Source organism: Camellia sinensis, chromosome 15, assembly GCF_055761805.1.
Source record: "Camellia sinensis isolate YWXY chromosome 15, ASM5576180v1, whole genome shotgun sequence".
In the NCBI taxonomy this organism is placed as follows: domain Eukaryota; kingdom Viridiplantae; phylum Streptophyta; class Magnoliopsida; order Ericales; family Theaceae; genus Camellia; species Camellia sinensis.
This window is the reverse complement of record NC_138975.1, coordinates 7,599,402-7,615,865: the sequence shown is the minus strand read 5'-3', so window position 1 is coordinate 7,615,865 and position 16,464 is coordinate 7,599,402. Positions and strand designations below refer to the sequence as shown.

General features: G+C 34.0%; 1 protein-coding gene across 1 annotated transcript; it reads right to left on the bottom strand.

The window, feature by feature from the left end:
- Window positions 1-10,449: 10,449 nt before the first annotated feature.
- Window positions 10,450-11,358, bottom strand: LOC145813838 (uncharacterized). Its single transcript, XM_082909963.1, has one exon. The coding sequence runs from the start codon at window positions 11,356-11,358 to the stop codon at window positions 10,450-10,452; it is 909 nt and encodes a 302-aa protein (XP_082766089.1).
- Between the last annotated feature and the right edge of the window lie 5,106 nt (window positions 11,359-16,464).

Below are 16,464 nucleotides of genomic sequence, written 5' to 3'. Positions count from 1 at the left end.
ATGAAAAATCTTTTTGGCATACAGACCGTCACAGCTCATTGGACATTGTTTCATTACTGTTTTGGCTTCCGCCAGGCCCTGTACTCTGTTTTACTGTATTACTGTTCAGCAGGCCTTCGGTAATCTCGGATTACTGGCCGGTTACGGTGCTAAACCCATAGGGCCGGGTTTGGGTCGTGACAGAAAGGGTTTTATAAAAGACATTGCACAAACTGATGGGCCTAAACTGTTTAATGGATTCAGAATTTTCTATTTTTGGAATGAGAGTGATAAGAGTTTTGTTAATATCTAGGGGGATATCTCTCGAGTTAAAACAAGATTTAACCATAACAGAGTGAGCAGGGCTCACTTTACTTCCATTTTTGAGAAACTTCAAAACAGATTGACTGGTTGGAAAGCTAATATGTTATCTATTACAGGGAGGGCCACCCTCATTAATTCGGTTACCTCTGCCCTCCCGGCATATATGATGCAAACTATGGACTTACCTATGAATGTGTGTAAGGATATGGATCGTCTGAATAGAAATTTTTATGGGGTGATGTGGGCACCTCCAAAAAGATTCATTTAGCGAATTGGGCCACGGTGTGTAATAGTAAGAAATTGGGTGGTCTTGGCATTTGGAAGGCCAAGGATAGTAACCTTGCTTTACTCTCTAAACTGGGCTGGAAACTCCTTTCCAGGGAATCTTGTTTATGGGCTAGAGTTCTTAAAGATAAGTGTTGGAAAAAATGATTTTTTGGTGACTTTAATTAAATATTAAAGTGGGTCCCAACCATCTATTGTGTTGGGTCCAAGTGGGTCTAGATACTTTGCATTGAGATCTTTACACCACAGATAGAATGGCCAAAAACCATTGAGATTTGAATGAGAAATTACCTCATGAAGTTAGCTTCATGGAAAAAAGGTAATGAAGTTTGTAACTCCTGCATTTATTACAGAGTTTAATAGAGCATTAATGGGGTTTGTAACTCCTGCATTAATGGGGTTTGTAACTCCCGCCTTTATTGCAGAGGTTAATGGTGCATTATGAACAGCCATAAAGGCTGGAGGCTCTTCCTCTCTCCCCTATACATGTATAAATTGAGACCCTCCTGTCAAGTCTCAAACACAGAAATTTTTACTTCCATTTCACAAGTCAGTTTGCCTGAAAGTTCCTACAGTGAGAAAGTGCTGCCACTGTTTTGTTCGCTAAGCTGGACAAAGAGTGCTTCTGCCGTAGCTGGTTTTGACCGTCGTATCCTGGGAGACAGACGCCTGGATTCCTCAAGCACTCGACCAGTGAGACGGTGAAATCTGTTTTAAGGAAACTACTTCCGTGCAGGCTTCGGTTTCGTCTCTTTACCCTTTTATTGTTTTGTGTATTTCTGTTGAAATTTAATTGTAATTATTAGCATGTGTTCTTAGTATATATATAATTTGATTTCTTCATAAATCTATTTATTTAATTTCAAAATTTTAACAAGAAGCTTAAAACAGATTTCTCATATATGTTTTTCCTATGAAATTGATCGAATAGATTTATATATTTGTATAATGTTACTAGGAACTGTTGCGGAATTGCTCGCTATTTCAATTATGCAATGTGATTCTCTAATTGTTTAGTATAATTAGAATGCTCTATCATAATTTGTATACTTAATTGTATTACTCTGATCTTATTTTATGAGTATGGTTCATCATTCCCCTTCTATGATTTGCATGAATTTTAAGGTTATAAAATATAATTTATTGATGTTGCAATTATGACATGCTAATTCTATTCTATTCTAGGTTTTAATTTGTTACATGCTTATTATTTTCTAGACTAGATTACATGATTTAATCTTTAGAATTTTTGCATGTTAATGGTTGAATGGTTATATACTTGAAGTGCTTGGTTATTAATTTATTACATATAAACAATTCAAATTATTTACATAAACCGCATGCTACTTATTTGGTTTCATCCTATTTGTCTAATGTTGCATATGTATATTTTGATTTTGCATGCTTCTAGCTTTATTATCTAATTTGCATGTGAAATTGCTTCTAGTTTTCTAGAGTTATACACATAAGTTATTTCCATGAATAGTGTGTGATTTAATTGGATGAATTAAAGTTTGAATTAAATGTAGTTCTTTGGAGTTATAAAATTTGTGTAACTTGCCTATATTTATTTACATGGTTATTGTGAATTAAATTCTTATATAATTTATGGCAATTAATTTTTTAATTTAATGTAGAAGTTATAAGGTTTTGTAACTTGTATAATATCTTAATTCCTTAGTTATTTTGCTATTCTATGATTTGCCAGAAGGTTAAATAATATTTGATTGTATGTACAATTGCTTTATATTATGTTGTCGTTTTCTACTAACTCTCTTTGTAGGTATACCTAAGCGTAGAAAGGAATTGTATGGACTACTTATAATCCTCAATTGGATTGGTTATTTCTCTTTATGTTTGAAGAAATTTTTTTCTTGACATTTAGTTGGTTTGTTTACCAATTTGTAGTAGCAAGTTTATTTGCTTATTAGACGCATTTTATATGCATGTATTTGGTTGTAGCAATTTTAAATTGTTTGCAAGTTTAAATTGCTTGTAAGTTTGGATTTTGGTTTGGTTTTCTGGAATAGAAACCAAAGTGTTTAGCCTTGGCTAAAAAGGAGGTTTTATTTGTTCGAAATGGCAACTATCACTGATGCTGCTGCTACTGCTAATGTTGGTCGGGATCTGAACCCCGGGGCAACTGGGTTGCCAACCTTTACTGTTGTGACCTCTGTGGTCAACCATGGCGTTACTCCGGCTGTTCCAGGAGGACCGCTCAGTCATCATGAGCGCTCAGAGAAATTTACTGAGGTGAACTTCAAGAGATGGCAGCAAAAGATGCTGTTCTACTTGACCACGCTAAACCTTGCAAAGGTTCTGAGCGAAGATCCTCCAGCCGTGGCAGAGAATGAGCCTGATAGACAGAAAGTCATGGCGCTTGACACATGGAAGCAGACAGACTATCTTTGCCGGAACTATGTGTTCAACAGCTTGGCAGACTCACTCTATAGTGTGTTTTGTTCTAAGAGCTCAGCAAAAGAGTTATGGGAATCTCTGGACAAAAAGTATAAGACTGAGGATGCCGGGGCAAAGAAATTTGTGGTTGGCCGGTTCCTTGATTTTAAAATGGTAGACTCTCAAACTGTGATAAGCCAAGTCCAGGAGTTTCAAGTGATCTTGCATGAAATTCATGCTGAAGGAATGCCTTTGAACGAGTCATTCCAAGTTGCTGTGATCATTGAGAAACTTCTCAATGGTTGGAAGGATTTCAAGAACTACTTGAAGCACAAGCGCAAGGAAATGTCAGTTGAAGAGCTGGTTGTCCGACTCCGGATTGAGGAGGATAATAGAAAGAAAGGAGGGAGTACCTCCTTAGTAAAAGCAAATGTCATTGAACATGGCAAATCTTCTGGAATAAGAAAGAAGCCCTCTAAGTTGGGGCCTAGAGGTGGTGTTGCAAAGAAGCCGGCTTACAATCCACCGGAACCAAGTAATCGGTTCTTTGGGAAGTGCTATAACTGTGGTAGCAATGGGCATCGGGCTAGTGACTGCCACAAGCAGAAGAAGTCATACAAGACTAAACCTCGTGCTCATATGGCAGATTTACAAGAGCACTCCCATGAGGAGGATGATATGCACTTGTCTGCCGTTGTCTCTGAGGTGAATCTAGTAGGTTCAAACCCAAGAGAATGGTGGATTGATACTGGGGCTACACGCCACATCTGCTCCGAGAAAAAATTGTTTACAACTTTCGAACCGGTTACAAACGGTAAGAAGTTGTTTATGGGAAACTCTACTACCTCGTTTGTTGAGGGGAAAGGAAAGGTGGTCCTGAAGTTGACGTCAGGAAAAGAGCTGACCTTGAACGAAATCCTATATGTTCCAGACATTCGTAAAAATCTTGTCTCAAGGTCTCTTCTTAGTAAACATGATTTTTACGTTGTTTTTGAGTCCGACAAGGTCGTTTTGACCAAGAGTGGAATGTATGTGGGTAAGGGTTATATGTTGGGGGGTATGTTTAAACTCAATGTAATGACTATTACCCCAAAGATGAATAAAGATGCATCTTCTTCTGCTTACATGGTTGAGTCTTCCAACTTGTGGCATGGTAGACTAGGACATGTGAACTTTGAATCTTTACGTAGATTAATCAAGTTAGATCACATACCATCTTTTAAGATTAATCCGAAACACAAGTGTGAAACTGGTGTTGAAGCGAAGTTGACAAGATCTTCGTTTCATTCTATTGAAAGAAGTTCACAACCGTTGGATTTAGTGCATAGTGATGTGTGTGACTTAAAATTTATACAATCACGTGGTGGCAATAAGTACTTCATCATTTTTGTTGATGATTGCACTAAGTATTGTTATGTCTATTTGCTCAAAAGCAAAGATGAGGCGATTGACAAGTTTGTTCTTTATAAGAATGAAGTTGAGAATCAAGTAGGCCGCAAGATTAAGGCTTTCAGAAGTGATCGTGGTGGTGAGTATGAATCACCGTTTATTGAGATTTGTGCTCAATCCGGGATTATCCACCAAACCACGGCGCCTTATTCTCCTCAATCAAATGGGGTTGCTGAACGGAAGAATAGGACGCTAAAGGAAATGATGAATGCAATGTTGATAAGTTTTGGATTGCCACAGAACATGTGGGGGAAGCAATTCTCTCTGCAAATTACATTCTGAATAAAGTACCCCGGAAGAAGGTGGACAAGATGCCATATGAGTTATGGAAAGGCGTTAAGCCTTCGTATAAATTCTTACGAATGTGGGGGTGTCTTGCAAAAGTGACAATTCCTACACCCAAACGGGTTAGGATAGGCCCGAAATCCGTTGATTGTATATTCATTGGTTATGCACATAATAGAAGTGCATATCGATTTCTTGTACATAAGTCTGAAATTCCAAACATACACAGGAATACCATTATGGAGTCAAGGAATGCATGTTTCTTTAAAGACATTTTTCCTGGCCGAACCCATGAAAGGGTTCCAAGGTCTTTGGAAAAATTTGATGAGCTTGCTAGTGAGGATGATCATATTGATGATTCAAATGATGATCAAATTGAGGTTTTGGATGAGCCCAGAAGGAGTAAAAGGGCTAGAATATCCAAATCTTTTGGTCCAGACTTCTTAACTTATATGGTTGAGAACGAACCTCAAACTTTCCACGAAGCTGTGACTTCTCCTGAGAGTCCATTATAGAAATAAGCGATCAAAAGTGAGATTGACTCCATCTTACAGAACCACACCTGGGAGTTGGTAGATTTACCTCCAGGTTGTAAGCCTTTAGGCTGCAAATGGATTTTTAAAAGAAAGATGAAGGCCGATGGGTCTATTGACAAGTATAAGGCGATGTTCGTTATCAAAGGGTACAGGCAACGAGAAGGCCTGGATTATTTTGATACGTACTCACCTGTTACTAGGATCCATTCGGATGGTGATTGCGATTGTTGCTTTGCGCAATCTCGAAATTCACCAGATGGATGTAAAGACAGCTTTCTTAAATGGAGATTTGAATGAAGAAATCTACATGGAGCAACCTGAAGGATTTTCAGCTCCAGGGCAAAGCAGGAAAGTTTGTAAACTTGTCAAATCTTTGTATGGTTTGAAGCAAGCGCCTAAACAATGGCATGAGATGTTTGACAACGCAATGTTGTCAAATGGGTTTAGAATCAACGAATGTGACAAGTGTGTTTATGTCAAAGACACTGACAGAGGTTATGTCATTTTGTGTCTATATGTTGATGATATGCTCATTATAGGTAGTAACGATGAAATGATCAAAACTACCAAGAAGTTGTTAAATTCTAAGTTTGACATGAAGGATATGGGCATTGCAGATGTTATTCTGGGAATTAAGATTACCAGAATCTCTGACGGAATTGTACTATCTCAGTCTCATTATGTTGATAAGATACTTGAGAAGTTTAGTGGATCAGATACGAGTGTGTCATCGACACCTGTAGACTTAAGTCTACATTTTACCAAGAATAATAATGAAAGTGTCTCGCAGTTAGAATATTCTCGGGTAATTGGAAGTTTAATGTATCTGATGAGTTGTACTAGGCCAGATATAGCTTACTCGGTTAGCAGGCTTAGTAGATACACAAGTAATCCCGATGCTTCTCATCGGAAGGGTATTGTGCGGGTGTTAAGGTATTTACGCTACACTCGGGATTATAGGCTGCATTATACTCGATATCAAGCCGTGCTTGAAGGCTATAGTGATGCAAATTGGATATCAGATATAAAGGACTCAAAGTCCACTAGTGGATATGTGTTCACTCTTGGTGGAGCAGCGGTGTCTTGGAAATCTTCCAAACAAACGTGTATATCTAGATCAACGATGGAATCAGAGTTTATTGCTTTGGATAAAGCAATGGAAGAAGCTGAATGGCTTTGCCATTTCCTTGAAGATATTCCAAGTTGGTCCAAACTTGTGCCTGCTATTTGTATTCATTGTGATAGTCAATCTGCAATTGGTAGGGCACAAAGTATTATGTATAATGGAAAGTCTAGACATATCCGTCGTAGACATAATTCCATACGACAACTACTCTCGAATGGAGTTGTCTCTATAGACTATGTAAAGTCTAAGGACAACATTGCGGATCCGCTAACCAAAGGGTTAAATCGAGTGTTAGTCGAAACATCGTCAAAAGGAATGGGGTTGAGGCCTTTGAAAGTTACCGGAATGGAAACCCAACCTAGTTGACTGGAGATCCCAAGATCTAGGTTCAATGGAACAACCTAATTGCGTGTAACAGTGATATGTCACTGAGGAGGTTAAACCTCCAGCCATTCCTTCTATCAGTGATACCTGCAAGTGTAGAGGTTAAGCTGAGCTTTTAATGACTCTAGTGTGTTAAGCTATTGAGCTGAGTATAACAGGATACTCAAGTAGAGTCACCTATGTGAGTGTGAAGTGGGGCCGCTTCTAGAAGAATTGGGAGGCCAAGATTCTTTGAAACCACTCGCTGAACCAGGCTAGTGTCCAAGGCCACACAGGGCACACCAGTGAGAACAGAATGGTGGTAGGAATAATTCCCGTGTGAGATCTATTGTCTCAGTTTACATAAACGGCAGAGCAGTTCAAGATGTCATATTCACTGATCAGCCAGTAAACTCGATAGGTTTTCACTGGGAGAGGTTCAAAGCCAAAAGCTACCTTCTCTGATGTCGGGGTTAGTCCGTTGTACTCTCTCTCCGAGTCATTATTGTTGAACGGTGTTCGTTTGTTGAGTTATTCGGTCAATTTTTATTCATGTGGGGGATTGTTAGAAAAAATGATTTTTTGGTGACTTTAATTAAATATTAAAGTGGGTCCCAACCATCTCTTGTGTTGGGTCCAAGTGGGTCTAGATACTTTGCATTGAGATCTTTACACCACAGATAGAATGGCCAAAAACCATTGAGATTTGAATGCGAAATTACCTCATGAAGTTAGATTCATGGAAAAAAGGTAATGAAGTTTGTAACTCTTGCATTTATTACAGAGTTTAATAGAGCATTAATGGGGTTTGTAACTCTTGCATTAATGGGGTTTGTAACTCCCGCCTTTATTGCAGAGGTTAATGGTGCATTATGAACAGCCATAAAGGCTGGAGGCTCTTCCTCTCTCCCCTATACATGTATAAATTGAGACCCTCCTGTCAAGTCTCAAACACGGAAATTTTTACTTCCATTTCATAAGTCAGTTTGCCTGAAAGTTCCTACAGTGAGAGAGTGCTGCCACTGTTTTGTTCACTAAGCTAGACAGAGAGTGCTTCTGCCGTAGCTGGTTTTGACCGTCGTATCCTGGGAGACAGACGCCGGGATTCCTCAAGCACTCGACCAGTGAGGCGGCGAAATCTGTTTTAAGGAAACTACTTCCGTGCAGGCTTCGGTTTCGTCTCTTTACCCTTTTATTGTTTTGTGTATTTCTGTTGAAATTTAGTTGTAATTATTAGCATGTGTTCTTAGTATATATATAATTTGATTTCTTCATAAATCTATTTATTTAATTTCAAAATTTGAACAACAATAAGTACCTTCAAGGGGATTCACTTCTCAACTATTCTAGTAAGCGTAAAGCTTTTCTCACGTGGAGAGGCATTCTTAAAACTCGTGATATCCTTCTTTAAGGGTAGCAAATGGTGTTTTGGCTATGGTAATATAGTCTCCATTTGGTTTGATTGGTGGTGTGGGGAGTGTAGTTTGGCCTCCTTATTTCCTAACTCTCATCTCATTAGCTTGGAGAAGGTGAATACTCTCTTGGATGATGAGGGTAGTTGGGATATAGGTGTTATATCTGTTAAGTTACCTAGGGTAGCTTGGGATCTTGTTTTAAAGATTCAGCTTCCTAGGTTTGTAACTTACCCAGATATGCCACATTGGAAGGGCTCAAGGTGTGGTGAGTTCAGTACTGCTGCGGCCTATGAATTGGTGACTGATTCGGGAGTGGACTCTGGGAATTGGCTATGGTTATGGAAATTGAAAATCCCCCAAAAACTCAAAGGCTTTGTTTGGTTGGCACTTCATGAGAAGTTGCTAACGAACAGCCTAAGAGTTACAAGAGGATTATCAAATTCTGCTATGTGTATTAGTTGTGGTATGCAGGTTGAAGACTTAAACCATATCTTCAGAAACTGTCCCAAAGCTACATCTATCTGGACGGGTTTGAATTGTGTTTCTTGGCTGTTTAATTGCAGGAATTTATCTTTTAAAATTTGGGTGGAATCTTCTTTGAAGTCTAAATCTCATCCTTTTATTGATCCCACACTTTTTGTTACCTCTTTATGGCAGATTTGGAAAAATAGAAATCTTCAGATTTTGAAAATATTGATTTGCCTTGGCAGCATAGTCTTCACCTTATACATAGATATGCTACTGATATTAAAGATGCTTTTAATATGTCTATTGTCAACATTTTGGATAATGAGCTAATTAGTTGGTCTCTTCCTCCTCCAGGCAAATTAAAGATGAACACGGATGGTAGCTCGAAAGGAGATCCAGGTGATGGTGGCTTTGGGGGCCGCATCCGTGACAAGAGAGGTATGTGGCTTTGTGGTTATTTCGGAAAGCTCACAAATTGTACCTGCATTGAAGCGGAGATTTGGGCTCTATACAGGGGTTTGACGATAGCCTTTGAGAAAGGCTGTAAGGATCTTAGCATCGAGACCGATTCCCAATATGCTATTGATACGCTAAAGGGAAATGTTGAGATTTTTTCTCCTCTGAGAAGTTTAGTGGAGGATTTCAAGTTTCTCATTCGAAGATGTGGCTTTTTGATTCAACATGTTAAGAGGGAGGGCAATAGGAGTGCTGATGGTCTTGCTAAGATGGGGGCAAATCAAAATGAAGTGCTGGTTGTGATGGATGATCCTCCTGAAGAAATCCAAGGTCAACTAGTTGTGGATATGGTTGGTCAGAGTTATCTCAGACATCGTTCTGGGAACTCTTAGTTTTCTTTGTGTTTTGTTTGTTTTGTCGGTTTGTTTGGTTTTCTTTTCCGATGTACCCAAAAAAAAAAAAAAAAAAAAAAAAAAAAAAAAAAAAAAAAAAAAAAAAAAAAGAAGTTGGTGACAAACAATGTCTCATAATTTTCCGTCCTCTAATACAACTAGAAATTAACTAGGCCACTTTCAATTTTTTTTTTTTTTTTTTTTTTTTTTTTTGAACGCTAGGCACCTTTCAATCTGTTCCGAGTTGTTTCGTATTTGGTTAAATAATAAATAAATAAAATTATTATAAATTATTATATCAAAATAATTAAAATAATCAATTCTCAAACAAAAATTTAATTTCTTATCAGATTAGGATTTTCTATGTTTAGAAAAACAAACCAAATATAAAATTAAACACAAAAAAGCAGGATGGATGGAAAAAATTTATCAGCATCATCAAATCTTGTAAAACAAATCCATCCATCTTCTTTTTCATTTTATTTTTGTTCAATTCTGTGTTTGATTTATACGGTCGTCCACACCTCAAATTCATTTCGTAAAACAAATTTGGAAAGTTATTATTTTAATAATTTTATTTTTTTGACTATTTTAATAGATTAAAATAATTATGTTTGAAAAGAATGTTAAATTTTTTTGTAATTAAATGTTATGTTTGTAAGAATAAAATAAAATAATTATGAATTTGATGTGATATTTTATTCTATCTAATATTTTAACATATATTTTAATTTAAAAAAAACCCTCAAAAAAAATAAAAATGCAGTGAAAAAGCCAGTAGATCAAGAACATGATGTTGAACACAAGTCATCATCTACGCAAGATAACTAGGCTACTTCGTTATAAATTATGGTTAGAAAATACTACTACAACATGACAGACAAAAACAAGAACAAAAACAAATCAAACACCACATAAAAAAGAAACAGAAAGCAAGCTAGCTAGCTATCATCAGGGATCAGTTACAGTAGAAACTAAACATACCCAGGTCCAATTTTTTCTGTTTCCAAGCTCAAGCTCTCCCCATGACTTCTCTTGCACTCGAACTGAAACACTGTAAACACCATGAAATTGAACAAGTTGGAGATGCAAAAAAGCACAGTCGCGATGAACATGAAAGCGAACCGAGCCACCGGACCAAGCTCATCATCATCATCTGTGGTTGTAACGTGAAACATAACATAGATTGGAATGCTCAACAATGTTAGAATCAACACGATCGAAGACCCTTGAATCTTTCTCCCTCGGATGATCCTTCTCGCTTTCCCAATCGCGTCCGATCCGAAACAATCGTCTTCCACAATCGAAATCACAAACCCTAGAATCGAAACAGATGCTAAATACAGATAAATCGATGCAACCACTAACCCTAACACCCAATTGCATATATAGGAACCGATTAAGCCAGTCAATTTGATCGAAATCAGAGACACAACAATGTAACCGATTATCAAAATCAAAACATGTATCAATGTGATTACTGGTTTCTTCCAAATCGATACAATCCATGAAACCAATTCCATTAAGCTCGAGGTTTTGCCTCTGTAAATTAGGGCTGAGGAGTAGATTGTGATGGAGATTCCGAACAGAGAAACGAAGATGAAGGAGATTACGAAGGGGATTTCGATAGCGATGAGGGCTCTGGTGTCTTTGGGATCTAATGTGGAGGTTTCGTAGGTGTCTTCGACTTTCTGCATCAATGGTCCGGCGAGGAGGTAGTGAAGGAGAACGAGGAGAGAGAAGGGGGAGAGAACGAGGAAGAAGACTTGGACCATGAGCTTCTCGTTCTTCACTGGGAGTTTCATGGCTTCTCTGAAGATTCCGGCGGTGTTATTCGCCGGATTGGTCGTACCGGAGCAAGGTGAAAAGGGTTCTCCGGCCATGGTTGATTGATTGTGGGTTTAGAGAGAGAGAGAGAGACGAGAATGAGAACAATCACTACTGTATGGAATCGACAATGGTTTGGGTTTTGATTATTTTGTGCCAAATCTTCAAATGTTGTTGTTATTGTATGGACATGAAAATGGAATCGGAATAAAATATGTTGGGTATGTTTGGTTTGTGTTTGAGAGATGTGTTTTAGAGATAAAAAGTACGAAAACATGTTTGGTTTGGTTTTTTTTAAAAGATGTTTTGGAAAATTATTTTGAGATAGAGTTTTGGAAAAAGTGATTGATTTGATGTGTGTGAGAGAGAGATTTGTTTGGAAAACTTGTTTGGTTTACAAGTTTTGGGAAATTTTTTTGGGAAAATTTGTTTGGTTTGGTTATTTTTGAAAACTTATTTGTAGAGAAAATTTCCCAAATTTTTTTTAGAAAATCAAACCAAACGAGCCCGTTATGTTTTGGTTTGGTTTTGGGTGAATAATTTTTAAAAATTATTTTGAGGGTAGAGTTTAGAAATTTTTTTAGTTTGTTTAGTTGTGTTTGGAGTTTGAAATGATTTGATAGTTTGTTATAATTGAACAAATGTATGTAAAAAAAAGTAATTGAGAATGAGAGAGGAGAGAAAAAAAATGAATGATTGATAGATAAAAATAATTTTAAAAATCATTTAAAAAAATTTACAAACCAAACTGATTTTTAAAATTTTTTTTTTCTCAAATTCACTCTGGAAGTCCAAACCAAACATAATGGCCCCGTTTAGTGTAGTTGTTAAAACAGCTTATAGATTATAACTTAACAGATTATAGATTATGACTTTAATCAGAAATTGTTAATCTGTTTGGTGTAGCTGTTAGATTTTAGATTTAAGTTGCTGAGTAGTGTTTGTTAAATAAGCTGTGAAATAGCTTTTTTAATTAATTTTTATTTTTTGTTTGTCTACATTTCTCATAAAAAATAATAATAAGGCCTCGTTTGGGAACAGGCTAATTTAGTAACTTTTTGGCTATTTGGCTAAAAAGGTAGGTAAAAAAAACTTGTATGTTTGGGATGACTTTTTGGCTAATTACGAAAAGATGTGCAAAAAGTAGAGAGAAAAGAGAATCTTTGACTTTTTGGTATGGGTTGTTGGCTTTTTGGCTAATTTAGTAACTTTTTGGCTAATTGACTAAAATAGCCTCTTGCCAAACGAGGCCTAATAATAATCTATAATCCATTTGAGTCTTTTTCTATTTTTAAAAAAATAAAAAATAAAAAAATTTAAGAGTATAATCATAAATTAACATGTCCAATCAGAAGTAAGGGGTGAGCAGCTTCTCAGAATCAACTTTTTTGAGTTAAAACAAGTTATTAGAATCAGAAATTATTTGAAATAAGTTTAATCAAACTGTCTAAAATAATTTTTTCAAAATTAAAAATCATAAATTGACTCTAAAAACCTGAAACGAAAACTCCCAATCATGGACGGAGTGACCAACTTCAACTTGTGCAGTAGTGAACTAATTTAGTCATATAATAATGTATCACTAACATTAACATTCTGTTTGGATGGCAAAATTTGGTGAGAAAATAAAATAGTCAAAAGAAAAGAAAGGGGGAAGAATTTTTCTCATCATTTGTTTGAACGATTAAAAAATAAAGAAATTGTGAAAAATTGAGCCAAGTAGAATTCTTTCAAACATGATACTATTTCCTCACATTTTTTCAAGAGTATGAAATTATCATAAAATAAGGTGGGAATGAATTCTTCCTCAAATTGAGAATTGATTCTTATTGGAATAGATAATTAGGAATCAATTCTTATTAGAATAGTGATTAAGAGTTCTAAAATTAGAATTCTAATTTAAACTCTACTGATGTGGCATAGAAAAAATAAAAAGGAAAAAAAACACAAACAAGCAAACATAAACATCAAATTACATGGTGAGTCTCACCTTCAGAGTTCCTCCTAGAACTCTAAAATTAGGGCTCTCAGTCATTTTTGTTCTTATTATGTGGGTGTTTGGAAAATTGCTATTTTAATACGCTATTTAGTTTTTAGCTATTTTAGTAGGCTAAAATTTTTATGTTTGAAAAAATAATTGGATTTTTTTGTAGTTGGATGTGATATATGTGAGACAAAAAGTGAAATGATTATGGATTTGATGCCACATTTTGTGGTGTTTTGGGAAGTTGGTAAAAAATTGATTTTTTAGATTTTTTTTTTTTTTTGTGTAAAAAAAGTAAAGACGTAATGTGGTTTAAAAAAGTCAAAAAGCCAAAAAACTTAGGTGTCGTTTGGCAAACTTGACTTTTTAACTTTTTTTAACTTAGGACTTTTTTGTTCGTTTGGTTTTTTTGTTTGACTTTTTTGGCTTTTTGCATTGGAATGACAAAATTGCCCTCTATTTGGAAATGATATTTTTTTGACTTTTTGTTTGTATATGGGTTAATTTGGTAATTTTACATCAAAAGTCAATTATTTTATCATTTTGTGATTTTGTGACCTTTTTTTGTCAGACTTGGGGCACAGCAGTGACTGTTGTGCCTCATTTTGAAATGCATTATGGGCTTATTTTTATGATCTGAACCGTTCATTTTGTAGGATTTGTTGAGTACTTCAAACCTACCAAAAATCATATTAATCGGATATCAATAACTATATGATCGAATTGCATATTTTTATACTATTTTTCAAAAGAAAAACTTCTTGTTTATTTTTTTGGTTATCAATCATATAGTTATTGGTATTCGATTAATATGATTTTTGATAGGAATGAAGTACTCAACAAACCTTACAACATGAACGGTTCAGATTATAAAAATAAATCCATAATGCATTTTAAAATGAGGTACAACAGTCACTGTTGTGCCAAAGGCACAGCAATGACCCCAATTCCTTTTTTGTCCTTATGTGCTTATTTAGTTCCAATATATTTACCAAACCAAGACTTACTTTTTACTATATCGCCAAAACGCCCCTTTGTTATTAGATATTTTAACTTATTTTGTATTTTTGTGAATTTTAACCCCAAAAAAACTAAAAACTTTATCGCCAAACACCCCCTATATTTCATTATAAATATTAGAATAATTAGAATTCGAAATCACCTTCTCACTATTTTTCACTATCTCTCGAGATCCAAACATAAAAATTCACTTGGTGAGTAAGGTTTTTTTTATTAGGCGTCATGTTTCTAACTCTTGCTTTTGCAGGATATTACTTTTCATTTCCCTATTTCTCCTTGTCCATATTGTAATACATTACATACTGTACATATATAATAATTTATCAAAAAAAATTATGTACACATATATAATAATAAAATGAGCAAAAAATATAAATATAATATACATAAAAGACCAACTAAAATGACTTGTTAAAATTAAGAGTCTTATTACATGCATAAAAAAGTGCTTAACTAAAATAAATATTATACATTTATAAGGTAAAAACATTGGTGACACTCTAACAAGCAATTTCTCTAAACCATCTTTGGGCTGCTCTTTTTTTTTTTTTTTTTTTTGTAATAAATAAATAATCTACTTGTTCTCCCACCCAACCTTCCCACTAATATAAAAAAACTTTTTTAACATTTATGAAATGAACAAATTTTTAACAATAATTTCATTAAAAAAAAAGGGTAAATTATACTAACGTTTTCTGAGATTTTTATTTAATATAAATCTCTCATCATATTTAAAAAATTACATTTCTTTCCTGAAATTTGTAATCTCATTATAAATTGATCCCGAATTACTAATGTCATGATTTAAAAATTTTCTAAATGATCATCTTGTCATTTTTCCTACAATTTATTCTTCCTATCAACATGATTACATTCTACAACTTTTCATCATTAAATTCTATTTGAATATATTCTTATTAAGTGATAATATATAAACATTAATTTTATATAGAATTTTCAAACACAATGATATAGCTTCGCCATGGTTTTGGAAGAAAAAAGCCAAGCTTTTTTTTGGCTAAAATAGCCATAAAAAACAAAATAGGTTTTTTAATCCAATAAAACAAAATATCACATCTAACCCATAATCATTACATTCTTTCTCTTACAAAAATATAAAAAAAGTCAAAAACCCTTCTCAAATCAAGTTTTTTAGCCCCATGCTAAAATAGCTAAAAAATTCAAAAAATCAAAAAGTCAACATACTTCCCAAACCTTACCTTAATGGTGATCTTTCATTTCAAAATAAAACACCCATAAATATGATTTATATTTATAAAAATATCACTATTACAACATTTTCATAATATTTTTTGTAAAAAGTTTCATATATGAATATAATTTTTTTTTTTCCACAATTATATCTAGATTAGATCAATTGAATCTAAATATATTTTAAAAAGTATAAAATTTATACAAAAAAAATTGAAAAAATTCATTCTATGCAACAAAATAAGAGAATATATTGAATATATATATATATATATATATATATTTTTTGTATTTGGTGAATTTAAAAAAAATCATAAATTATTATATTTTTTTAAGTATATCTGGATTATGTTTATCTAAAAAATAAATAAAATGTTTAAAATATTTTAAAAATTCAATAAAAATAAAAAAAATACAAAAAATAGAAATTTAATTTTTTATGTGAGTTAAACACAAGAAGATTGTTATTTCTTTTGAAATAATACGAATAAAATATTTATATTATTTTATTATTATTATGATATATATATATATATATATATATATATATATATATAAGTTAAGGAGATAAATATATCATTTTAATCTAATAAGAGATAAATGTAATTTTTTAAACAACAATGATTGAGACTTTTTGTTTTAGAGACCTCAACAACTCTTTTTAAATCTCAATTATTGATGATATGAATCTCACATATCAATGATTGAGATCCAAAAAAAATTATAAAAGCCTCCACAAAAGAAAAAAGAAAATTTCAAGCATTTTTCTTTTTTGAATGTAAAAAAAAAAATCTATATCAAATAAAAACATGGAGAGGCGTTATTATAATTGACCTTTAAAAAAAAGGAAAAGCAATGATAGGAATCATTAAAAGTGACGTTTTAAAGTAATTACTAATAATGTGACATTAATTTTTTTTTATAAAAAAAACAGACATAATAATAC